Source organism: Lagenorhynchus albirostris, chromosome 6 (genome assembly GCF_949774975.1).
Source record: "Lagenorhynchus albirostris chromosome 6, mLagAlb1.1, whole genome shotgun sequence".
In the NCBI taxonomy this organism is placed as follows: Eukaryota; Metazoa; Chordata; class Mammalia; order Artiodactyla; family Delphinidae; genus Lagenorhynchus; species Lagenorhynchus albirostris.
The window spans coordinates 60,069,820-60,096,743 of NC_083100.1; the positions used below are offsets into that span (position 1 = coordinate 60,069,820).

At 41.1% G+C, this 26,924-nt stretch overlaps 1 protein-coding gene and 1 long non-coding RNA gene across 6 annotated transcripts in view; one reads left to right on the plus strand and one right to left on the minus strand.

The window, feature by feature from the left end:
- The window catches only part of LOC132522299 (uncharacterized), a 55,843-nt gene extending 33,674 nt beyond the window's left edge, over window positions 1-22,169 (plus strand). The window contains exons 2-4 of one of the 2 annotated variants that reach the window (XR_009541155.1): window positions 664-751; window positions 4,651-4,866; window positions 21,912-22,169. This is a non-coding gene — a long non-coding RNA (uncharacterized LOC132522299). Of the gene's footprint in view, window positions 1-663; window positions 752-4,650; window positions 4,867-6,386; window positions 6,499-21,911 lie in introns of those variants that run through there. The other variant, XR_009541154.1, reaches the window with a different exon arrangement.
- Window positions 1-26,924, minus strand: part of ITGA6 (integrin subunit alpha 6) — a 74,686-nt gene that overhangs the window by 18,846 nt on the left and 28,916 nt on the right. For 2 of the 4 annotated variants that reach the window (XM_060152633.1, XM_060152634.1), the window contains exons 2-13: window positions 20,597-20,721; window positions 18,887-18,966; window positions 17,237-17,492; window positions 15,247-15,378; window positions 11,914-12,124; window positions 11,012-11,205; window positions 10,779-10,867; window positions 9,945-10,063; window positions 4,719-4,817; window positions 4,408-4,469; window positions 524-684; window positions 224-367 (exon numbers count right to left, since the gene is read on the minus strand). In XM_060152633.1, the coding sequence (XP_060008616.1) occupies window positions 224-367; window positions 524-684; window positions 4,408-4,469; window positions 4,719-4,817; window positions 9,945-10,063; window positions 10,779-10,867; window positions 11,012-11,205; window positions 11,914-12,124; window positions 15,247-15,378; window positions 17,237-17,492; window positions 18,887-18,966; window positions 20,597-20,721 (1,672 nt within the window). Of the gene's footprint in view, window positions 1-223; window positions 368-523; window positions 685-4,407; window positions 4,470-4,718; window positions 4,818-9,944; window positions 10,064-10,778; window positions 10,868-11,011; window positions 11,206-11,913; window positions 12,125-15,246; window positions 15,379-16,397; window positions 16,440-17,236; window positions 17,493-18,886; window positions 18,967-20,596; window positions 20,722-26,924 lie in introns of those variants that run through there. The other 2 variants (XM_060152635.1, XM_060152636.1) reach the window with 2 other exon arrangements.

Consider the following 26,924-nt stretch of genomic DNA (forward strand, 5'->3'; position numbering starts at 1 on the left):
TTATTAAGAAAAATACTCTCTGGCTCCAATTGTACCCTGTATGTTCACTGCTAATTTGGGAAACATTTTCTGCAACAAACCTTGCATATGTTAAAAAGCTTATTTACTGCCAAGGAATGGCCTTTAGAGCAAATCAATCACTGGTTCTATTGCCTTCAGAGATGTCTGATCTAGCACAATAACAGGGCAAACAATTGGCAAAATGAAAGTCAGAAAGACTTACATCTGTATGAACAGACTTGGGTTTGTTTGCATTCAGAATTGGAAGAACTTCTGGAAGTGAATTCACTCGCCTCCGAGTGCTCGGCTCTTGGATCTCTACTGAAGCTGTTATGGGGATGGGACGCAGTTTATCTCTGATATTTTCCTGGAAAGTATGCAGAGGTACAGTTAAGCATGCTACACTTGCTACTGGGGAACTCCGAAACAATGCTTTCCTTTGTACTGGAAAATGGGTGGCTGGTATAAATGTCAGAAATCTCCACGTCACCCTTTAAAGAACTGATCTGTCTGCAGCCCTCACCTGGAGCCACAGGGTTTCCTCCATGCACACCTTCTGCTTCTGCCGGCTCAGAGTGAGCGCCTGCGTATACTTGGGCTCAGAACCTTGGTTTCGAAACTGAACTCTTGATGACAGCCCAGATTTTCTTCTTTCCTTCTCAGCCTCCAGTGTGCCCGCAATGACTAGGTGAAATCAACACAATCATGGCAACTCAGAAGTGCATTCATACACAAGGCAGCTGTAAGTATGGTGAGTCCCTTTTTGATATATTTTAATCCCTCCTAGAACACTCGTTCCCACTGCCATTGTTTCCCTTCATATTTCCTGGTAATGTACATTCTGACTGAATTATGATGTTTCAGATCAAGCTGTTCTCTCCTACCCATTGCTGTGAATAATGTTTTAAAGCTACAGTTCCATTGGGCCACCTGGGGGAGCTCGAGAGTAAGTCAAAACCTCAGAGCAGCATCTAAGAATCAGTTTCTGACTGTGTTTCTAGAACTCAAGAGTACCTCAGACAACAGGAGGGCAGCCAACACTCCCTAAGCGCTTAAACTGACTCCCCCTTCAACAGTCCGATGCTTAAATTAAAAAATGTTCTCTAGATCAGCAGCAGGGGCTTCTCCTGAGTTGTGGCAGGAATGCAGAACCTTGGGCCCCAGCCAGACCTACTTAACCCGAATCTGCATTTTAACAAGATCATCAGGTGGTTCTTATACACATTCAAGTTTAAGAAGCTTTGATAAAGGACAGTTGTCTAAAAGAGGAACAATATATATATTAGAGATGGAGATGTCTTTTGACAACAGGATGAGACTTTTCACTTAAAAAAGAAAAAGAATTAAAAGGTAAAAATATACTTCCTTTCAGGGACTAGAGGGCCCGTTTGTTAGCTAATAAAACTCCGACAACCAAAGTTTCCACTTCCAAAGCCCCAGAAGGCACATCCTGCTTGCGATTACCGACACTAACAGAGCCTGGAGACAAGCTAGGGTTTGGATGATCAAAATCTCACTTCTTGACTTCAGATTGCATTCTTTGCCAGTTCGCTATATGTAACTGCTAACTCTAACTGTGTTTCTTTATGGGCCAACACTTAAATGACTTACATTTATTAATCACTCACTAACCATCAGAAGAGGAAGTGAACCAGTGTGTACAGGGCCAGGGCAGGTAGCTTCAAGGAAAAAAAATCGGCTCCAGAAAATGAATAACGCATGTTCTAATATTCACATTAGAGTTTGGAAGAGACCTTTTTAAGAGCATCTATTTTAATTCCCTCTTCTTACACATGAAGAACTGGAGGTCCACAGAGCTAGGTGGCTGGCCCAGGGACCTACAGTGAGGGATGGAGGCAACTCCTAAAGTCTCTGTCACAAACACAAAAGACGACTGCCTTACAAAGCCTCTTAGACATGCAGGTTCCCACTTCCCCAGGCCTCTGCGCAAGTCACTCTCCCCTTCTGCCGGCTGGACCACCCCCTACTTTTTGACTCCCCGTCACCGGCTGACTAACCCTACTTCTCCTTCAGATCTCAGCGTGGACATCGCTTCCTCTAGGAAGCCTCTCCTCGCCCCTCCTGGGGGTCCAACAGTATTCCTCCCATAACCACACTTAGCCGGCTGACCTGTGACTGCCTGACCACCTTCCCAGGCAAAGCCGTGCCAGGGACCACCTCGGTCGGTTCACCTCTGTACTCCCCGGCAACAGCAGAACACCTGACATAAATATAAGTGGTAGAATAGATGAACAGAAGCATACACGCCAACATACGGCCAATGCACATTTGCGCGCACACAATGTGACGTCATCCTTATGCTGAAACAATAGCTGTTCCAATATGGAAGGCCAAAATTTAGAAATGACAGTTTCAATAGCAATTTCTGTGTCCATCTAAAGAATTCCTAAATGTCACGGCTGCCAAATGGAACGGGCCTCCATTTTAGGCCCTCTGTGAACCTTGACATCATCCATTTATCAGTGACCTGCTAACTTCACAATGAACCAGACGAAGGCTCACGTGCTGAGTGCGCCTCACAGCAAAAGCAGGGGAGGGTGTGGGTGCATTAAAACCGTTTATCTACCAAACCCACTCTAACCTTTTCTGACCCTCCAGACAGTTCACATCATCTTAAAATCCTTGCCGGCCACCTTTGCTGACCTTTTGAGGGGCAAGCCAAGTAGAATAGTCATTAAGGCTCAATTATAAATATCTGTACGTATGGAACACCACATCTGAGGACTGCCGAGTTAAAACAGCCTAGTCAGACAATAAGCTCACACTCTCTGACACTGGGAACACAGATTTTAGAGGTATTAACTTCTGCAGCTTTGTGCAAGTTCTGCTTTATTTGATTCAGAATTTCCCAATACCGTGGAAGCAAAGGCAATGAAAACTGGTTTTCTCTCAATGGCTTCAGAAAAAAAAGTTCTATCTATAGTAGGCCATCCATAAGCACTTGGTTAATGGAGTAGTTACAGAATATAAAATTCATTTACATGGCATCAAGCGCAGCATTAAAGCTAGAAGGAAGTTTGTAATTTATTTTGTAGAAATGATTGATCTGGGGGAAGACACGGAGTGTTCCGGTGAGATTTCACATCTACAGGCAAACAGAGTGGTTTGAGAACATGACCAATAGAATAAAAAACGTGTCTCTGTTTCCTCTCCTTGCCCAGTCAAAGAATCACTGTTTCTCCTGGTCTCTCTAGGCTACTTCCAAACACAATGGTACAAGGCCCGTCACCCAAGCCAGCAAGTGTAAGGCACTGTATTTGGGTAAAAACAACACAAACTACACTGAGAGGATGACAGATTGTGAGAAATCATAAAATATGTCGTCACTGAAAGCCACACAAAAAACGATTCTCTGTACTCAATAAAATACCGGCTACATCAAAAGTAAAGTGAAAGGCCACAGCTCCTCCGGTATAGAAAGTCCTAATACACGCACACCGTGCACACTCCATGCAAGGTCCACAGATCCTGTGGGGAGACCGTACAGCAGGAGGTGGCCCAGAAGAAGGGGCCTAAAAAGGTCAAAGAGATGAAGAAACCACCTGAGGACAGTTTAAAATCTGGAAAGATGAAGGCCAAGTGGGCCTATGACAGCATGGATTGGGTGAAGGCCGACTTAGTTGTCAAATTCTGGGGTGTTATAAAGGGACATTTTTTAATAAAGAAAAGAAAGTAATACTTTAGGTAACACGGACAAACCCTAAGAGAACTCACTCCATCTCAAGGTAGAGTAAAAACTGAAAGCCATGAGAATAGACCACCCTGTCCTGCATTTTTTTTTTAAACTGATAGGAAAATAAAAACCCAAATGTTAAGGGACTTGCTCTGTGTTGAAGGGTCAGTCAGCATCGGTGCTGGAACCAGGAGCAGGGCCCAAGTCTCTGAGTTCTCAAGGCCGGCCTTCACGTCCCCCCAGGGCCCACCCTCGGGGACACAGCTTGGGTGTTCTGGGCCATGGAGGCCTCTGGGAGGGGACCGGGCAGCAAAGAGACTATAAACTGGTAATTATTAGAGCAGGACGCAGGCTCCTGCGGTCACTCTTCTACAGCTACCAGCGGCCACCTCACAAGTACAAAACCAATTTTCCACACTGCTTTTCAAAGACAGAAATGGAGGAAACGGTTGTGGAAGCAAATGAGTACTTTTCCAAGGCATTCATTCCGTCCTACATCATCTGCTCTGGAAACTTCAAATGGGGACCAAATGCAGTTTTCCCCTTGGGCTTCACCCTCCTGATTAAAGAGGAGACAACAGATAGACTTAGTTCTTTAAACCAGAATTTATGGACCCATTCTGGCCATTACAGTTTTTTATTCTTCTGTTATTTATGCAACTTTCAACCTGGCAGACAGAAAAGATATAATTTTAAAAGTAGCAGGTACTTACTTATTGAAGGATTGTAACCAGTGGGTTTGGCAGTATATTCAAAACAGGCCTTGACCTTCAGGCTGTATAAAATCAAACACATATTTCTTAAGAGATGCATTATTGCCCTAGAAAAAAATCCCAACACGTTCCCCAGCCCTGAAATCCCCCCAGTGACGACTGATGAGTAAAATGTTATATATTCACTTGACAGATTCCTCTTCCCTTTGACCATTTCTCTTAATCTTCCCTGTGGCTCCTCAGGGTAACAGGGCCATCATCAAGCAGAGACGTGACACTGGGGGAAGAGTGGACACAGCGCAAACGCTCACCATATCCCGCTAGGCGCCCCGCAGGGCATTTTCTGATGGAGATCAATTCTGTTAGGTGTAACTGTGATGGTTTGCTGAATATTAATCACAGGCCGGGATCTGAAGACAAAGGAGTGAAAAAACAAGCTCAGCCCTTTGCTACTTGGAGGTAAGATGAACTCACATACTAGACAGGCATCCTCAGATGTGGCATCTTAAAAACCACAGGAAAAAAAATGTTCCCCAATGTGATTTCTGCTCCCACACTGCTAAAGAAAACAACTGTTAACAGAGATAATTTAAAACCTGTTTACACGATATTTATAAAAATGTTTAAATATGATTTATTTAAAATTATAGATTGTTTTAATGATTTTAATATTAGAGTTTTTTAAACTGAAAGAATAATATGGGCAACATGTAAAAGTTCCAGAGTTTTCAGGCAAATATGTCTCGTCCCCACCTAAACCCCTAAGGAGACTTGCATGTCCTTCCAGACGTTATCAGTCAGTTTCAGTTAAAAATATTATCTAAAATTAAATATAATAACATGCATCTATTTTTTAAGTGGGAGCTTTTCATGCTTATCGCTCTGCATGTTACTTTTTTTCATGCACTAACATTTCAGAGGTCTTCTCATATCTATACACACAAACCTAGTTGTTCTTCACAGCTGGTGGTGTTGCATGTGTCACCATAACATCATTTATTTAACCAGTCCTTAATCAGTAGACATTGATAATTTTTTTAAGTCTTTCTGCTCTGACAGACATCCTTGCATATACATCCATGCACATGTATGCGTCCTAAATACATACATCTATTTATCTGTAGGATTAAACTCCTAGGCAGAATTTCTGAGTCAAAGAACACATGCATTTTTAATTCTGAGTAATCTTGCCAAAAAAAGATTACACCAACATACACCTAACACCTGGGGTGCTCGCTGTCAGGATTTCTACATGCATGTGAATTTTAGTAATCCAGGCAAATCCTGAACTTACGGGTCCCCATCTTACAAACATGTGCCCTTCCTATCCTCCCTCGGAATCTCCCACCCCCAACCTTAAGCCTTTGTCCACCTGCTGCCAGTACTGACTACAGCTTTTCTACCTGCACAATATCTCTACAAGCAAAACCTTGAATCCTTTATCCTTTCCCCTCTCTGCTCTGCCTAACCCAACCCCACAAGCACACAAGAAGCTGAGTCCCACAACTTTAGCCCTTCTCACCATGTAAAAACATCATCTTTCTCCCTTACATATTCTTCCCTACTTCCCACAGCCAAGGGGTCACCAAGGGCCTACGGCTTAACCCCTGCCCCAGAGGCAGGGAAGTACAAGTGTATGGTGGCTGGGGAGACAGCGCACCTCTCTGCTCCTTCGCTCTCCAGCATGGACTCAGAGCAGATTCTATTGCTCCACTACCACAGGGATTCAGTCACCCTGACTTTAGTGGGTTTGTGGTAAACCCAGCCATTCTGGAGAACAGTGTTTCGACATGAAAATGTATCCAAATTCCAAACAGCTACTTTGAACTTCTGGAATCCATCTATCAGTAGGCCAGAGAGGTTTTGAGTACCTTCCTGGGGAAGCCAGGAGCCAATTAAAGGGCAAATGCTGCCTACATTTTGTTTCTTATTTCCCTTTATCTTAACTGTCTACCTTTCTATTGTTATTTTACATTTAGACAGCTACTAATTTCTAAGATCCTAACTACAAGCATACTTCGGAGATACTACAGGTTTGGTTCCAGACCACGGCAACAAAGCAAAAGGATTGCAATAAAGGAGTCACTTGAATTTTTTGGTTTCCTAGTGCATATAAAAGTTATGTTTACACTATACTGTAATCTATTAAGTTGCAATGGCATGATGTCTTAAAAAAACAATGTACATGCCTTAATTAAAAAATACTTTATTAGCAGAGCAGCTCCCTCGCTGCGATCTATTCAAAGTCGGCCCTCGACACAAGGGTTTGTAGAAAAAGAAAGAAGAGGAAAAAAAAAGAAGAAAAAAAAAACCTTTATTGCTAAAAAAAAAAAAAAAAAAAAATGCTAACCAGCATCTGGGTCTTCAGGAAGTCGTAGCAATAATATCAAAGATCAACCATAATGAAAATAATAATAATAATGAAAAAGTTTAAAATGTTGCAAGAACTACCAAAATGTGACACAGAGACATGAAGTGAACAAATGATATTAGAAAAATGGCACCTCACCACAAACCTTCAATTTGTTTAAAAAAAAAAACCAAGAACACAGTATCTGTGAAGCGCAATAAAGCAAAGCACGATAAAACGAAGTACGCCTGTAGATATGTTCTTAAAGTCTTGAGAGCATATTTAAAAGGCAAAAATTCACAAATATTTTAAAGCCAGTTGCTACAGATGCTAGAGTGTTTTACATACAATAGTATTAAGGCTTTAGTGCGGCATAAATTTCAAAAGGAAATATTTTAACACATACTTCTGCCTAAATCCTATTTTTATTTCTGTTTTTAAACACACAACATACACACACAATTTTGAGTGCACATTATATATGAATCATAAAAAATGTCTTAACACATAAAGCAAATCTTATGGCTCAGCTGTCTCATGTTTAATTAGCATTTATTTATTAAGTACCCTGAAGTACTAGTATAATTTAGTGGGGAGAAATGCCCAGGGACTGAAGTTGGGAGGATTTAGGTACCACGCCCTGTTCTCACAGGATCCAGCCTTAAAAGTTCAAGCAAGTCCTGGGCCTCCATTTTCCTTGTTTGTAAAATAAGGGAGTTACCTTATTTCTTATTATCTTATTATCAAAGGCTTTTGAAATTTATTTTCATACTATCTATGAGGAACGAAGGAACACATTTACAGGGTTCACAGTCAACCTACTTATGAGGACGGGAAAGTAAGGATATTAAAATATCAATTACATACAGAGGCAAATATTTAATTGGCTAAAGTCAGGTTATCTGCTGGGAAAGACGTCGTAACCAAATTTTGTTACAGAAATTCAAGTCTTCTTGACACCTGAGGTCTATACCTCAAACTAGAACTAGAAGTTCAAATTGCTTTCTGATGGAAACTTGCTAAAATACTTGAATGTTATGCTATACTCTTCCACCTTTTAAAAATGTTGACTATTTTAAGGTTAATACCTAACACTTATATGTACAGAGAGAAACAGGCATATAAAGGTAGTAACACACATTCATTCAGTTAATTTTTTTTTTTTTTACTTCTTCCTTTGGCCTCATATCCCAGATACATTTTTCTCCACTTATTTTCACATCTCCTACTTTTGTCATCTGTAACGTCTCTTGTGCTTCTTAGTTTTCATATAAAATGGCTTTCATAGATCTTGCCATTTAACTAGAAAATTATTTTTCTATAGTATTCTATACTACATTATATAAACGTACAGTATATTCTAGTTTTTTTAAATAGCGTGCTCTTCAGAAGTGTCCTGGTGTCGTTTTCCTACCCCCAGGGGTCTTGCTTAGGATTCTATTTAGACATAGAGGCCACATCTACACTTGCACCTTCTGGAAGAACAAAGGGCAATGATGGCACCAAGTGTACATACGGCACAGATTTTCTTCTTTTAGCGTTTCATTGTACATCACTGCCTATTTCTTTAAAGACATTCTTTAGATTAAAATGACTATAGAGCCAAATAGTTTAAAAAAACAAACCCCAATGGTTCACTCTCACCAACGAGCAAAGAAATGCAAATTCACTCAAAAGATGAGATCACATATATCACACTGGCAAAAATTAAATAGATTCATCCTGTTCAATGTTGGTAAGGGTGTGAGAAAATGGGCCCTCTAGCAGGTTGTTATTGTGAGCATAAATTGCTAGCACTTTTCTGTGGGTATATGTATCAATACAAAAATGTGCTAACCTCATCCCAGCAATTCTATTTCTAGGAATTTTTCTTGAAAAAAATCCATTACATAGAGATACATACAATATACTGTATAGCACACTGTTTATCATAGCTAAAAGTCAAAGACTGTCTAAAAATTCCATCAACTGAGGATTCATTAAATGCATATTATGGAATAATATTAAGTTGTTAGAAAGAGTAAGATTGATGTATCTGCATTAACAAGGAGAGATAACTGAAGAGATTAATTTTTAAAAGCCAGAACAGAGAACAGCAGTTATAGTATGGCCTTTTGATGATACCCTAGAACTGGAGAGAGACTCAAAACTATTAAAAGCTGTTTTGTGGAAGAAGAGAATATTGGGGAACTGGCGCTTAACTGAAATTCTGCATTAACCTTTTTTTTTTTTTTTTTAAAGAATGTGCTACTTTTTAAATAATAAAAAAAACTTCTGTAACAATTTTTCCTGGTGATTTCCAGCAGTGATGGAATTGCTGGGATAAGGGGACTCAGACACAGCTGATGGGCACACTGTTGCAGCCTTTCTGGAGGTCATTTCACTTGTGAACCTGAATCACAAGTCCTAAAACACACATGACCCTTCAACTTAGCAACTCACTTTTAGGAATTTACCATAAGGAAATAATCCAGGACACAAAGAAAATTAAGGATGTTGACCACAGCTTTGTGTATCATAATAGGAGCAAACAACCAAACCGGGAAAGCAACATAAATGTGTCCAATGACAGTATGGCAGTGGTTAAGTAAACTATGATCCGGCCATGGGATATCTCAGACAACCATTAACTTCATTTCAGAAAAGTACTCAATGACAGGGAGATAGTCCACTATGCATTATAAACTCACTCATGGAAAAAGGCCACTCTACGTTACAAACCAACAAAAGCAGGTTACAAAACAATATGTACATTATGATCTCAATTTTGTTAAACATATGTGTGTATTCACAGAAAATTAAAAACTAGAAGGATATAAACCAAGATTTTGGAGTTTCATAATGGATGGTGAAATATAGGACCATTTATTTCCTTCTTTATATTCTTTATACTGTCAAATTTTCTGTTTCAGTTTTTATGAAAATAAAGGTTTTTGAAATATATCCAAAAGTAAAAATTTTCCACCAATTCTGACCTTTTTAAAAAAACTAGTTCAAAATTACAGCAAGACTTTACAAAATAGGTTTTTATTACATCATTACACTACTCTGAGGAGAAAAAGAATATTCAAAATTCATACAAGCCTTTGCCTTTGAAGTATAGTTGTTAACAAATTTCAATTCAAAAGGTAAAAAAATTCTAGTGTAAGCGGATTACCAAACATGCTTTAAGTCAGAGATTACACACCTGAAAATAGTTACTGAATCTGAGAGGGAACCAACAGCAACATCGGGGTAGGAATTTCTATCAAGGTCCATGTTTCCGGCAATTGAATATCCAAAAAAAGGTGATTTACCCTCGAGAATCTGAAAGGAACAGGGCATCAGAATGGACACTGGGCCACTAAAATGAGCCTCTTATCCATGCTTTGAAAAAGGCACATAAGTCTCTTTTGAACTGAAGATTAAGGGGTTACTTATAAATTACATTAAATCAAAACTAAATCATAAATAAGTACACATATGGTCCAACACTTCATACATTTTATTTCATAAAAGTTATCTGATTTATGTTGTACCTCAAAAGACAAAAGAGACAATTTTTGATGAGCTTGTGTACTATATTAAGTCGATCAGTGTATTTCAAACCAAACCTCTCTACCTGCTCTCCAAATGTCTTGTTTTTCTCAAAAGCAATTTTTAGTTTTTGGTATCTGAATTCTATGCAATTACAATCATCTCTTATGGTCATCCAGTTTCATCTCTATTTAGTATGCTACTAAAAGGAATATATCACATTTCCATCTATTTATGCTGTCAGGGTAGAATAGTCTTTTCCTTTGGCTTACTTTGATTCCTAATTCACCAAAGAAATTTTACAATTTAAAACAACCAGGTCATTGCATTTATATCTATTTACAAGCTATCTTCTAATCATACATTTTTTATAAAAACAAAATTCATACTATTGTAGACTTGTAAATAAAATATGATTAGTGTGAAAATTCACATAAACCTAAACATTCCATTAGAAAGCAAACTGTTGAGACTTTTGTTGTAGAAATCCAGGTTATCTGGTTACCTGTGTTGGTTTGGTATTTATTCCGTTCGCAGATCCGTGATAGATAAAAACCTTCCCCTTACCATCGTAGGGTGCTCCAACTGCAATATCTGTTGACAACGCCACATTTTAACAAACATTAAATTTTAAAAGCATTCCAATACAATGTTTTAAAATAAGATGCCATGAGCACTCACTATTTTAGACAATCAAATAATCTATAAATCATGACCAATTCACAATCTATTGTCTACCTGGGTAGCCATCTTGATTAACATCTCCGATATTTTTGACCGCAATGCCAAACATAGAATCTTTGGTTCCATTAAGACGAATTGGCTTGACATTATTCCATCTGCCTTGCTGGTTAATGTAGACATACGCTGCACCTCCAACTTCTCCACTTCTATCAAAATACTGTGGGGCTCCAATAACTATATCTTGCCACCTGAAAACATAATGAGGGGAAGAACTGTGAACCATTGGCTAAAATACCAGCGAGCTTAGGGAGAATCCCACATGCCCAGGTATTAAGGACACAAAGAGATATGATAAAAGGACCTCAAATCTGGAATTTATATATCATCAATTAAAGTATTTTTTAAAAACCAAGGTAGCCTCTAATAAACACCCAAGGAAAAATATCAAGGGTGAGAACTTGAAGCCAGTTCCCAAGTTACATCTATAGTACGCAGACTCCCAGTAAAGATTCCACTCCCCTCCACCTTCATCTCTCTACGAGACCCAAACTGGTACCACCAGCCACAGAGACCTTTGTATTGACTTTGTCACCAATCCCTACTTTCAACAGGACATTCTGGATGCTCCAACAGCCCCTCAAGAAACCAGAGAACAGAACCTCGTAGGTGGTTTTTTTTTTTTTTTTTTTTTTGAGTTAAAAGTTTAATTCTCACGGACCCATGATCCCAGCACATAGGAAAACTGAAAACTGAAAATGTAATCCTACCCGCTGGGGAGGGTAATGGATGCCTACTGCCAAAATATAAGTGAGGAAGAGTGATGGAATGGTAAAAACCTGGCAGCAGAAATATTTTTTCCATCAACTAACCTGAAAGGATATTTCTTCTCAAGACCTACAGAAGCCAGAGCAGCAATGAATTCTTCGCACATACAAAATAACCTAAGAGGTTCTTACCCATCTTTGTTAAGGTCCACCACTGCCACGTCATAGCCAAATGAAGAAGCCAGCCCTTCCCCGTCAAATATGTGCTCAGGGAGAAGGTGCGCAGACTTCAGGTCTCTTTTAAGCAAAACCACAGCTCCACTGTGATTGGCTCTAGGAGCACCAGATACAAAAGTGATCTCATCTTTGGAAACAATACCCTTCCCTGAGTCCAAAGAAAACCCTAGAAAAACAAAACAGTACATATCAACTCTGTTTTTCAGGAGGTATATAACACTGGTTACTCCCACTACTCTCCTCTGACCCTCCCCACCAGCTATCACATCTACGATAAGAGTCACAGAGCCAAGAGATGTGACACAAGTACAAAGTAGTAGGCTACTGCATTGCTTTCTATGGGAATGTATTAAGACTTTTCAAGAAAAGCACCTATACTATTTGGCATCTGTGTAACTTGAATCATGAAGCATTCATGCATCTTAAGAATCAGTTTGAGCCCCATTTTAATACTGAAACTGCTGTAAAATGAGATCAAGCTAGATACTAAATTATCATGGGAAAGTTACATACTATATACTGGGATACAACGTGACATAGTGTAATTGAGTGCATGTTATAGGGTTTTGCTCTAATGTAGTAGTTAGTAACTTCTGTACTCAATCTCCTTGGTCGTCAGGCAAGAATAAGAATGCGAACAACATTAATATACCACTGACAGCGTTTCACTATTTGGGGTCAACTCAGTTCTCAGACACAAACATGCAAACAAAACCATGATTGATGAGCTAGAGTGTTTGAGAACCTGGTATAAACAATAGAGGTGAGCAAGTTGTCATCTGTATCAATTACATACTTGTTCAGAGGGCAGAAAAACGGTAGAACACCTCACCATAAAGCATCAGGTAGGATGTCAGATTACCAATATTGAGGTTAAATGGCAAGCAAACACAGACGCCCATATCAAAATCATTCATATTAAGCCAATCTTCCTAGGTAAAGGCGAGGCAGATGCAGAGTACTATAAGCTCACCCTTTTTATTGGGTTTTATTTACAAAAAGCTTCACCACTACTGTTGCAGTTCTCAAATTGTGAAGTGAGTCAAAAAATAGGATGAGCTACAAGTTTAGAAGAGGGCGATACAATTGAATCCAGCTCTGGAAGCCATCTGTCTGCAGCGCCTCAACCACGACATGCTTTTCATGTGTGCTTCACTTGAAATGAAATAGAAAATAAAAAGATTTATGCTCTGTATGGATCAAAAAAAAAATTCTTAAATGACCATGACCAAGACAATTTATTTGTCATCTCAGAGGTCACAAACCTAGGTAGCTATTCATCATCACATCAGGGGATGTGTCGGGCTGCTCCCTGGGAGGCTGTGTTTTATAAACAAACTGATCGGGATCTGTATAGGAAATGCTGGTCAAAAACAGCAGGCCTGTACACATGCACGGGACGGAAGAGATTGAAGAAAAAGCAATTATACTCGGTAAGAGGCACGCCAGCTACGGCCGTGCTCGCCGGATGATGAGGCCACCACTGCATCCGGCAAGCCACCCTCTTTGCCAGCTTCCAAACCTCATGCAGATCATTTTATTCCTAAAACCTACTGCTTTTTTTGAAATGACAGATGCACAGACAGCATGGACAACCAAAATGTAACAGTACAAACTTGACACTCTTTTCCCCCCAGGCAACCACTTTTGAGGAAATTCATTCCAAAAGTGGCAAATGCGTTCAATAAAAAATGTTTAATATTTTCAAATGTTCCAACAAACTAAGTTTATAAAATCCATGGGCATCTATCTTACAGACCAAAGTGTTGGTTTCTTGACCAAAGCCATTAACTTGAAATACCATAAACTTAATTCCTAAATAACCCATTTGAAGAGAGGTTGTCTGTTAAAATTTATTCAAATAAAATATTGGTTTGTTGATAATATTTACCTTGGAAAGGATTTTACCCTGAAAAAGCCTATTTAATAATTGAGACTCCAAACCACTCGGCCTTGTGTTCCCTTCCGGTCCTGCAAAGCCACTAACAACATTCACACTCCCAGCTGCTTCCCACCCTGCCCCAGTCATTTTCATAAGAATTTCTTCCCTTGGCTAGGGGATTACTAATTGTGTGACCTTGAACTAGGAAATTAATGTCCCTAAGGCACAAGTTTTTTTTTTCCCCATCAGCAACAGAGGGACAATGATACTTATTTTATATTGTTGGGAAGATCAAATAAGACCTATCAAGTAGCAAGTATAGTGTGTGATTTATAGCACATGGTAGGTGCTTAACAAGTGATAAGTATAACTTTTCTCCCTTCTTGCCTTCACACCAAGGTTTTAATTTGGGGGTGGGGAAGTTTCTGAAGAGTTTTTTTTTTTTTTAATTAACAGTATTGTTCATACATATCTATATAATTACAAAAATTTTTGAAGAATACATTTACTAATACCTTGTTTAGAATTATTTTTAGATCTACACCTATTTTTTCTCTTTTTTTAACCTTCCATTGTTCTAGTAATATCTCTAGCATATGGGTATGTCTCTATTTTTGAAAAAGAATAGGTTACTATTTAGGTTTAGGAGATTTTTTACATTTTTTCCAAGAATTGCACAGTAATTATTCTTTATGTCAACTCATACCAAGAATTAAAGCTTTTAAAAGCCTTTGTGTAATTACCATAATGCACATGAATAATTTAGGACACCCATTAGTAATGCAAACAAGCCTTAGGAGTTAAGGAATTGGCACTTAGACACAATCCGGGTGTCCTCAAGAGCTGCCTTAGCACTCCTGCTCAGGCTCAGCTGTAAAGCCCCCGTGCCACCCGGCAGGGGCTTTGTGACAAGAGGGCCCCAATCCAGGAGCAAGGCCAACCCGTGGAGAACAGCAATCACAGAGGACGGACCTGGAGGTCTTGACCTGCCACTTAAGAGTAACTTCATAAATGCAGCTCTTAAAGAGTCTCTCTCCAAAAAGAGGCACTGAAGGGAGAGGGAAGGCATTTCAGCCTCCTGCTAACATCCATGCATGAACAGCCTGCCTCAGGTTACAGAGGCTGACACTAGCTCAGGAAACAGACCTCCACACAGGAGGACAGAAGATTTTAGGAGACAGTAGTAGGTTTCCTCCTGCTTTGAGCAAGCTCAGGTGAGACGGGAAGGATCCCAAGCTTCAGTCAGGTTACCTTGGGATCACCAAGGCTTAAATTCCAGTAAATGCAGCCACAGTCCCCTGGCTCCAACCTGGCCTCTTCTCAGCCTAGCAGTCCAGGGTCCTGTGACAGCGGTGTCACACAGAGGCATCTGAAGAGGCAGGCATGCCGTCTACTCTCGTTCCTACCTAAATAACTGTTAGCAGGAACAGGAACTAGACTTTCATCATGGTCAGTCTCTCCACCAACTTCATAAGGCCCATCTTCAAAGATGTTCATGTCAAAAAAAGTGTTATTCTTTTGCTCTACGCGAACAATCCCTAAAAGAATGAAATGGTTAAAAAAAAAATGAAGATGAAACAAAATAAAATAGATGGTCCTAATAAACATTCCTCGTGTTATCATTAAGCACAGAAAGAAAAGTCTGAAGGAAGAAAAGGAGAAGAAAGATGACTTTTGAGGTTATTAAAGTTAAAAAATCATGTTCGTGTAGATTTTTACATCAAACAAATTTGTTCTAGTAATAAAAAAAAAATGCCCATGCATTTTCATGAATTATCTTTATAATGCCATGACACTAGATGGAAAATGGAATGTTTACTTAGTTAACTAAACCTACAAAAAACTTTTAAATTATATGAACCTGATATATTTTACATTTTCTATAATCCTAAATCAATTTATCTTTTTACTATACTGTGAAAGTAAGATTAGTAGTTTGATCTTTTCTTCCAATCACTTTAACCAAAGATTTCAAAGCTTTAAAAAATTTTCACAGCTAATAATTGAAAAGAGAAGATCTCACATAGTCCACTATAAATGGTAACATTTTAAGTCAGAATTTATAAAGCAGATAAAACATGTTTCCCATAAATTAAACCATACATAATTGATGGATGTTTTTATTGTTTTGTTTTACTATGTATGGCCTCTATCCTTGCTAAAATAAAACAATTTCTAAATTCACGTGTTATTTCGATTAGGTCAAGATAACCTGACAAATGCTGTTACGTGGAAGTTTTGGTTGGGGCCGGGGAGGCCAAAGGAAATTCCTCCCAAAGGTTGCTATCGAGCAAGGTGTTCTCAAGGCTCATTTCTAACAGGAAATTTCTGAATGGAAAAAGGGAAAATTTTCCTAAGTTTTTCCTGACTAGTGAAAATGTTATAACACAGGATTTATTTTAATAAATTTCTCAAAAAAAAGTCTTATTTCCAAATCAGATGCACTTCTCTTCACTACGGATTACAGGAAGGTTAATTGTCCTTTATAACACAGTGGTTTTTCTACACCTGCTTAATTTCTTCAGAGAAGTTGAACTTTTACTACAGGAGCACTGACCATGTTCATCCAGGCAAAAAATGCAGGCCATTCTTCTCCCTCCCTCCCTCCCTCCCTCCCTCCCGGTGTCTCCTTTTACCTATATCACGAAATTATTTAAACAATACCATTAAACAATCTTTCCAGAAGTTATCCAAAATCATCTCAAAATTCCCTAATTTGACATCTATGCTTCTAACTATACTGCTTTATTAGCAAAACACAGCCTTTTAAGATAATACATAATGAAAAAATGTCTAGGGCGTCCCTGGTGGCGCAGTGGTTGAGAGTCCGCCTGCAGATGCAGGGGACACGGGTTCGTGCCCCGGTCCGGGAAGATCCCACATGCCTCGGAGCGGCTGGGCCCGTGAGCCGTGGCCGTTGAGCCTGCGCGTCCGGAGCCTGTGCTCTGCGGCAGGAGGGGCCACAACAGTGAGAGGCCCGCATACCGCAAAAAAAAAAAGTCTGTATTAATACAATGTTATTTGTACATGACACCACTCAATTATTTTCAGTTTTCAGATCCCTACCTTAAAATTAAAACTTTCAGCTTCATGAAACAGGCAAATACAAAACAGCAAAAACTAATGTTAATTATATTCTTACAGAAGAAAGTTAATTACTTATATTAATGTAAACTGCTGGCAGAGGGGGAAAAAATCTCTTAAAACATACATTTTGAACATTATTTGTTTTTAAAAATCAGAATTTCGATATTTTGCTATCCTACCCTACTTCTACAACATAAAAGTGCCTTATAACACATTTTGTTTTCATTTAAAATGTACTACATCATGGTGCATATAATAGCAATTATGTAATAATTCTAATCTCTATTTCTATAAATACACACGTCATACCTTTCCAGTTGTAAGTGCCTGGGGCTCCAAACGCAATGTAATGGAAGTCTTTAGTAAAAGTGGCTGCTACACCTTGTTGGCAAGAACCAAATTTTTCATGACCTCTTAATCGGCCATCACAAAAACTCCAGTCTCCTCCATCCATATCATCTTCAATCCTGAGATTCTGACTTAGGACGTAACACCTTCCAAAAATGTCTCGGGATTCCTGTTTTGTATTAACGTGCTGCCTTTTTTCATACCGATGAGCACATGTCTGCAAACAGATGGAATAAAGTAGCCCATACACGTCGGCAAACCCTACGTTTTTCATTACAGATTGATGAAATTGTCAATAATCAAGAGGTTAATTCTAAGTGGGATGTTAAATGTGGCCTCCTCCTGAGATTGGATCTGAAAACCAGCAAATCTTCCTCCCCACAGTTGCAAGGCGACCGTTATCTAGCACAGGGCTTCTGTCTTGCCCTCAGCCTGAGAATACTGCTCCAATGCAAACACTGAATGCCAATCTGTAATCCACAGGCAAATTTATTTATAAATTTACTTGTCACATAAACAGTGGGAAACACCCTATTTCATCTTCTCAGTTTAACTGGTTTTTAGTGGCTATATAAACCTTCACATCAGTATGTTTGTGAAAATAAGTACTCATATTCCAGAGGAGAGAAATCATGGACATATTTTCACAGGGATCAGGCTAACACTGCTAAAACAAAGACATTTTCCTTTTACCTATACTATTTCCTTATAATCAATACTAACTAACTTATCCTCTGAGATTAAGTTTATTTTAAAAGGCAGAGACAATTACACTGCTGGGAGAGATGAAATCATCTCTAATTTTACAGGGTATTCATGGCCACCCTCCATATAATAGGCTGAAAACACTTTACAATGTCCAAGTCAATTTCCCATAATGCATCCCCTTAGATATAAAAATTCAGTGTTTGGTAAAATTCTCACTTTTCTCAAAATTCTACATAAATTTGTTACAGCAACCAGATTTTGAAAGAGACAGAAAGATCATCATGATCCAGCCTGGCACCTCCAAGGCCACCTCGCACACTCCATCTAACAGACCCTTTTTTCTTCGTTACCACTTCTATTTGAAGAAGCTCAGAATATATAATAAAAGAGTTTAAAATTATCTGATCCTTACTTTCCATGACCATTCCCATATATTTTTTTTATAACTCATCTATAATAGCTACATAGTTCCTGAGACAAAAAGCATGCCTAGTTTTTTTGTTTGTTTTTAACATCTTTATTGGAGTATAATTGCTTTGCAATGTTGTGTTAGTTTCTGCTGTATAACAAAGTGAAGCATGTCTAGTTTTGCTTTGCTTCTTGTTTTAAGACCACCTAGAGTTTTAGGGACATTGGTAAAGGTTTTTAAATAAGTTCTTTGAACCTGAAAGTTCTAAAGAAAAGCAGATCGTAGAGCTATTTCAAAATAGCTCAGAAATCACAGGAAAAATAATGCTTTCATTTTTTCTTGACATCAATTCCTGCTTTAAAGCAGTCGGTTTTCTAGAATGTATACTCTATGCAGGCAGAAGCTCTACCTGTTTTGTTCAATACTGTAAGCCCAGCAGTGGCACACAACAGGCACTCAGACACTGTGGAATGGACACACTTCTCTACACTTACCACAACTTTGCCCCCTGGACCTTGGCTCTGGACGGTGACCCCCATCCACTGATCTTCCTTGCTTTCCGATGAAGGGTCAGCTGTGGAGAAAGCAGCACAGGTTACACACACAGTTAGGACTTCAAAGCCATTGCAACAGGAAATGAACCAATAAATGAACAAAAATATAAGAAACAGCTTCTAAATTGCCTTGACTCCAAGTCTAAACACTTAGTAAATTTAGTTACTCAATCCAGAAAAATTACTTCTCATCTTAAGAAAATGGGTGAGTGATTATTGGTATGAATGATTCATCAAATTCTTTATATAAAATACATACCTTTACCTGGTAGCCCTTCACTTTCTCTGACATCCAGGGTCCCGAGTACAGAAACTACCACCCAAACTAACAAAAAGTGGGTACTTCTCTACATACTCCCAAATTTGTTACATAATAGCATGAACTCTTCTTTACTGCAGATGGGAAGACAAGGCCTCAGACTCACTTTATATCTTCCTATCAATGCAGAAAAGGAAAGTGATATATTTATTTTTACCTCCTTCCTCCAAAAAGGAGAGAGAGAGGGAAACCATAAATCTCACCATGTGCTCATTTCAGTATCAATCTGAGCCTACTGTTTGACCCTACATCCAAATTTTTGCCTTCCCCAATGAGAAGGCAGGCATGATTTCCAATCTTGAATCATTACAAAACTATGAAACCTGGGGCTTCCCTGGTGGCGCAGCGGTTGAGAGTCCGCCTGCCGATGCAGGGGACGCGGGTTCGTGCCCCAGACCGGGAGGATCCCACATGCCGCGGAGTGGCTGGGCCCGTGAGCCATGGCCGCTGGTCCTGCGCGTCCGGAGCCTGTGCTCCGCAGCGGGAGAGGCCACAACAGTGAGAGGCCCACGTACCAAAAAAAAAAAAAAAAAAAAACAAACTATGAAACCTAACAACTTTAGGTAGACAGAAGGAAAAAATGCCAAAATGTTAAGTAAAGAGCAATTATGCCTACATTATCAGTGGGTCTGGGTTTTTTCCTTACAGTTCAAAGTCATTTACAAGTTTCCCACAATTAACATGTATTATTTTCTAATCAGTAAAAAAAAAAAAACCCAAAACCAAATGCTGTTGCTAAAAAGATGAAAAAGCAAGAGAAGAACATAAACATGAATCTGCAAGTCTGCTTAGACCAAGAATGTCAAACTAGGTTTGGTTGCAGCGTCTCAGGACCCTAATTGCTCTGCCGACCACACAGAGTCTGTGCAAAACAAGCCTGAGATATAGTAGCGCAAAATTTATCCATGTTGGCCAGCTTTCATTTTAGAGAGATCTTATGTTTAAACAGTCTTTCTCCCAAATATTTTAACAGCAAATGAGAACTTTTGGCCGCTTAGTACAAAATACACATTCAATTTTCTTCGCGGCTGTGAATAGAGTTTCTCTCCCGTAGAACCTCAACACATCACTAGGTGGCGACATCGATACACCATATCAGTTTAGAAAGCAGAGTTGGGTAGGGAGGCGGGCAGGAACTACGCTGCAGCCCAGTGACTTAAAACGTAAATGTGCTCAGGGCAAGCAAGAAACAGACGAGGCTGATGCAATTAACAGAGGCCCTCTCTCCAGGAATAAATGCTTGTCCCCCCCTTTCCTTCCGCCTGGAAAGGGCAAGTGGGATACAAGGCAAGTTGGTCAAGGGAACCCTGAGCGAGTGCAGAAGAACTCACCGTCGTTATCAAATTCAATCCGTGGGCACGGCCCCCGGGAGGTGATGTCGCAGCTGTACAAGCCTCCTGTTCTGTTGGCCTTCTGCAGCGGAAGGGCCACTGCCCGTGGGGCCCCCACGAGCAACCTGTTGACGAAGCAGAGAATTTGCAGATTTGAGTTGAATACGCATGGAACGTTTCAGTCAGTCAGAACCAGGAGATACTGGGGTTATTCTTTATCAAGGAGTCCCCTAATTCTCTGCCAGTTTAGGTGGTGAGGGAGAACAAAAGCAGAGCCCTGTGACACACACACACACACACACACACACACACACACACACACAAAACGATGCAAGTCAAGCACAAGAAGAAGGGTTGTTGAAACAAGGTGAAGGATACGCGCGTCTCTCATCGAATCAGCAGCTCTCTGTGGAGCACGATTCTGGTGTTTCAGAAGCCACGCTTTGCACAGAGCTTGCCCCCTGCACCTATGTCAAGGACATTATAAGGAACCCAGACACAACAAACACTCCCACACTGGAGAAGAAAAATGGTCCCATTAAACTCAACAAGCGATGATACGCCCATTTCCAACATTGTGCCTTCCTGGGGGTGGTTTTCAAAGGTAATTTTGAATGTCCCCCAGATTTCCAGTTTTTACACTGTCATTAATTAAACCGGGAGGCCATCAGACTGAGGTGGCTCTAACGCTGCGGCAGCCTACGGAAGCGAACCAAAATCTCAGCCTGTAAACGCCTCACTGTTGCAAAACCAAACCCTAAGGGCAACCAATCACAAACTGTGTCCGTCCCATCAAATCATCTCCTTGCTTTGCTTCCTTACTTTCCCTGTGTCTTTCCCTGCTCCTGTCGGTGGAGCACCGCTAACCACTTCCGCTCGACGCTGCCAGGTTCGCACTGATTTCTGCTCAAACTCGTCCAGTTTTTAATATGCCTCCGTTTACCTTTTAACAACACAGATTTGGAACCAAACCTGTGCCCAAGATACAACTCAACTGAATTACTCTTTTGCGGCCTCTTTCTGCATCAATTCTTACTTCCTGGCATTTTGGTCATCTCCACAAGCTCCTCCTTTATCGTCCAATTAATCCCCACCAAGGATTCAGGGATACCACTTACGTACTAGGCATCCTAATAGTCCCTCTCCCCTCCCACCTCAGGGTTCTTGCAATCTCCAGTAAGAGGGGTCCTAAGCCAAACCCACAATCCTGAAAATCTGTTTCCCAGCCAGAGGGATCTTTGGAGACCCACTACCTCTCTGCTGTGTTCTTCTTAATTAATGCCCTTTACTCACCATCAGTTTTACAATCTTTGAGGTCTGGCTGACTGACAAGAGGAGAAGAAACAAAGAGAAAGAACATACACCTGACTGGACAGAGAAACAGAGCTGAAAGGGAAACCAGGCTGGAGTTGGGGAAAAGGGCTGGGAACACGAATGTGAACCAACAACCAACTCCCAAAACAGAAAAGCCACTCCTGGCCTTCAAGAAACTCACAAATCTCAGATGCCAAAAACAAAAGAACAAAGAAACAAATAAACAACCCCCCACACACAACAGTCCTTACCACTTTTGTCTTTGCTGTGATCCCAATAAAGGATTTAAATTTTTTTTTTTTTAAACCAATGCAACGCAGTGGGTACAATGCAAAGAAAATGCACTCAGAAAACAGAGACGGGAGCCAGACTCTGCCCAGGGAGAACCAGTGAGGCGGGTCTTACAGAACGATGGCTGGCTTGTGTGGGAACATGCATCCCTTGCACCATCCTTCCTCCCAGACCCTTGGGTGGAAGCACCATCAGCCTCCACCTCCAATTCGTCCAACATTTAAGGGATGAAACAAAACACACCAAAGTACGGAACTGCAGGACCAAGCTAGGGTCCTTGGTGCCTGGAACTTCTGTGCAGAGGCAAGGCCAAGGGCTGTCCCACACCTATTCCGCTAATGTCATTCTTGATCCCAGGAGCACTGACAAAGAGCTGAGAGGTGAACTAGGCTACACTGTGAGTGAACAAGCTCAATTATCCAGCAGGGGTGGAGATGGAACCCTGTCTAAGTACTTCAAGGGATAAGCAAAGTGCTAGGGGTCAGAAGCACAAAATCACAGGATGTGGGCACTGGAAGTGCCGGAAAATGCATCCAGCCCTCTAACTTCACAGACGAGGAAACAGGGGCTTTGGGGAGGAGGGTAAGTACCCTGTCCCTAAGACCTCACAGCTAGTTGGCAGCCAGGAAAAAAAACTACCTTGGAGTAATGTTTTCTCCATTCCTCTAAATTGCTAGCTCCTAGGAAAATAAAACCCAGGATTTTAAGGTGTTTACAATTTAAATGAAAGGGCAAAACCTACACAAATGAAACACTGAAACAAGAACTGTTCCATTTACTAAGATTAATTCAGAAAGGGTAAGGGAAGGCGGAGGCGAAGCATTATTGCAGCTGGGTGGGGTGAAGGTCACGAGGAGATTTCCTGTAAAGGTAACGACTCCAACAGGCAAGGCTATAAAGAGCAGAGCAGGCCAGGAGTTCCAAGGTTATTACAGTGTGCCTTCTCTGACCACTTCCTCTCCTCATCCCCGCCCAAGGAGCCTGGCAAGCTACCATAGGCAGGTACTGGGGCTTGTTATTTCCCGTTGACTGTCCTCGCTCATTTGTTCACTTATTCATTCCACAAACATTCAAGAGCCTCCTAGGGTGAGTAAGAATTGTTCCCCTCCCTGCCAAACCCTGGCCCTGTGAGAGCCAGATCCATAATCGGGTCTTTAAACCACAGGGAGGTAGAAGCAATGGGAGGCCGGGGCAGAGTGCCACGCCGGTCCAGAGGGCGCTAAACCTGCCCTGGAGCGTGTGTCACCTAGAGATGACAGGAGCTGGAGGTGGCCCAGTGAGGGGCACAGCATGTGCACAGGCTGAGAGGGAAGGGGCCGGAGGAAATGGAAGAGTAGGAATCGGCGATGCAACAAGACGGGATTGGGGATGGGCAGCCTGATCTGCGGAGCTCCGCGTTCCGGTGCAAAAGGCCACAGATGCGCACCTGCGCAGCGCCTCAGAGCCCCTGGCTTCCGCTGACCATTTGTCCCCAGCAGGGGACAGGTGCTTCCGGGTTTCCTGTTGTTGAAAAAGCTGCGGAGATTGTTCCATTTACATGGACAGTCCTTCAGAGCAAGCGGCTCCCTCCAGCCTCTTTTCCCCTGGCTGCGTGGGAGGGCTTCTCCCTCTTCGGTACCTGCAGATTCCACTGCTTCCCAGGCCCTCAAAGGGCGGGCCTCTACCACGCAGGAACTCTTTCATTCCAGTTGTCTGGCTAGTTATAGGGCTGTAGCGACAAAATTTCCCGGATGCTACGAATGCCAAGCTCTTGCAGAAGTTTCCCTGCATTCTTTGGGGTGGCTACCGCATCTGAAAGCTGACCACAGAGAAGGATGGAAGCAGCTGGAAGATTGGGGGGTGGGAGGGAGAGGGGACAACACACAGGAAAAGGGAACTTGACAAAATAAGCGAAATGTACCTCTGGAGAATAATGTTAGCTGCCTTGTGTTCCCAGCACTATCCTTCCTCCCAGGTCCCTGGACAGTTGGCACAATGAGCCCCGCTTCGGAATCTGTCCTAGCTCAGACAGAGGAGGCGGAGTGCTCTGGGGACTCAGGCCACAGGCAGCCAGAGGAGGAAGACCAGACACCCATCAGTGGGGGGTGCCCCTGCTCTAGCCGCACCCCATTCCCTGGGACCACACTTACAGGAAGACAGTGATGGGGAAGGCAGGTAGAGCTATAAGTCAGACAAAATCAGTCATAGAAAAGGTGAGGAAGCACCTTGATGGAGGAACACGGTACCCCCAACCAAAGTCAACAACTGGCAGGTGTCTTAATCCTCAAGGGAAAGTCACCGTCTCTTGTTCAGGAAATAAGCAAACTCTGATTTCTGCTTAGAACCAGTCTTAATCACAGGAGGTCACAGCCCATTAGCTGAGGCTATGTCTGGCAAGGATAAAGAACTGAAAATAGAGCTGTAACCAGTCGATGACACCATCCCCGGTGCAACCCATCTACTTCCTCATTAAGTCCTTTAGGACCTGGGCACTGGCCTAAGCCATTCAGAACCCAGCCAGCTCCTGGGAGAGCACAGCGAGTGCAGCTCTAGGGGGGACAGTCTGCATCTGGGGGGAAGACTCAGGCCACACCAACATCCAGTTTCTGCTCAAATCCCACTTTTTTCCCTTTGAGGCTGGGTTTAATGTGAGCACCAGGAGCTCTGGGCACCGCAGGGATGGATGCCCACAGCAGCTCCTAGGGCCCGGGGAAGCATCTGCCAGGCTGTTCATTTTCTTTTAAGCAGCTGCTGCTTTTTACTGACCCACCCAGTACCACTGGAGGAATTCAGAACTACAGTCACACCTCACATTCAGAGTGACAGGGACCAAGGAACACGCAGTTATGGCTTTTGAAGGGAAGTGGTGGAAATGAACAGAACAGGGTCTTAGAAACCTATTCCCATATATCAGGTCACAAGAAAAACTGTAATCAAGGAAGGGCAAGAATCTGGATTTGAACTAAGATTGTTTTAGACACCAAAAGGAACAGGAAAAATTACTTCCCAAATTGCTCTCCACGGGGCCATTGGACAATCACCTCCACTGTTTCAATCTGTACTGACATAAACACTGCCTTGGGATTCCAACATATTGGAAACTTACCTTTAAAATACAAAACTCAAAATGTGTAAAACCACATCATCTTTAAAGATGAGAAATGAAATTTGAAATAGAATACAATGTAAAAGGCAAACTGCACAAGTGTGGCAGTGACCGAGGACATGATATAAATTCAGGCCTTTGGAGTCTAGATCAAAATTCTTGGCACAAAGATGCAGGACCCTTATCATGCTATTAACCACAAGGTTATTTCAAACTTCAAGCAAGCCATACTCCTATTTCCTATAGTCAAGTTCTCCCCCAAGCAGAGCCAGTATACTTTTGCATAACTACATCAACCAAAAGTTCTAAACACTGGGGTACTTTTAAAACTCTAAGGACAGTAGCAGCTTTGCTTCATTGTTTTTGGCAATAATTCATTTCCTCAAGGATTAAAGATTCTGCCTCTAGCTATGCAACTTTGTCCCAGGAAATGTGAAATATTGCTTCATTAGAACAAGGACACTATTATTGCTTAATTTAAAACAGCCTTCTTAGTTTGTCCAAATTAAACCTTAATTAGAAGATGGCATTAATAATTCAACTGTGTCACCTCTACATTTAATCCATCTTTGAGCTCAGTCTTTAACAGTAATAAATACGGATGGCAAGAAATCAAAAACAACTTACAGTGGAAAACAACAGATTCTACACTCATCCCGTGTCCCACTCTCTGGGCAGAACTCCTTTTAAATTCTGGATTTACTTCTCTAGAATGCTCGATATTGATATTATGCTAATACATTTATTTCTTGACTTACCAGCTTTAGGCAATTAACTGTTGACACCACAATATGAAAAGGGGAGAGCTTAAACTACTTGCTACTTTCCCTCCTATGTTTAATAACTATATTACTTTAGTTCTTCTATTTGCTATGCTTTAAGTAATATATTTAAATTTCTACTTTCTCTTCATCAATTTCTGACAAAATCTCTCCATTCCCCAGCTGGGGAGATGATGCTATCAGCACTCTGTCTCCCCAACTTTCCTCTTGGTGCCTCCAAGTCCTACCATCCATTGGCTATACTTTTACACTATTACCAGAGCTATTACCATTTACAATTTGTCTTGTAACCACATTTTGGTCACCTGTCCTTTTGTACAACCAGGTAAACATTATTCACTGCTGAACCAAACAGCATTGAAATTATCCTCTATCTGGGACCAGTATCAGAAGCTCTTGTCCTCCAAGGATACTGTTCCTAGCATCAAGGTCAAACAGACTTGCTTTCCTTCCATTCTATCAACTGTTTGGTGTACGTCACATTTGGACCGTGACTTCAGTTTTTCTTGGCGTTTCTCATTACCATTTTTTCTCGCTTACGTTGTTTGCTTTTATTCCAGCCCCAATTGTTTCTAAGCTCCCAATTGTACCTAGTATGAAATCAGGATCTCTTCTTTGCTCATATGTCCTCCTCAGAGCCCTTGGACCTCCTAGTACCACACAGACTGACTGTTCTTCTAGGTCTGCGGTACAGAGTCAGGGTCATCTGGGTCTGCTGTACATGGTCATCCTAGCACTTCCCTTTACTGCCCCCTCCTGGATTGGTCTCCTTTGACCTAGGACCTCATGTTTTCCTCTTATTTGGTTTTCTTAAATGGCATCCTAAAGAACAGTACATGATAGGTAAACTGAGTCC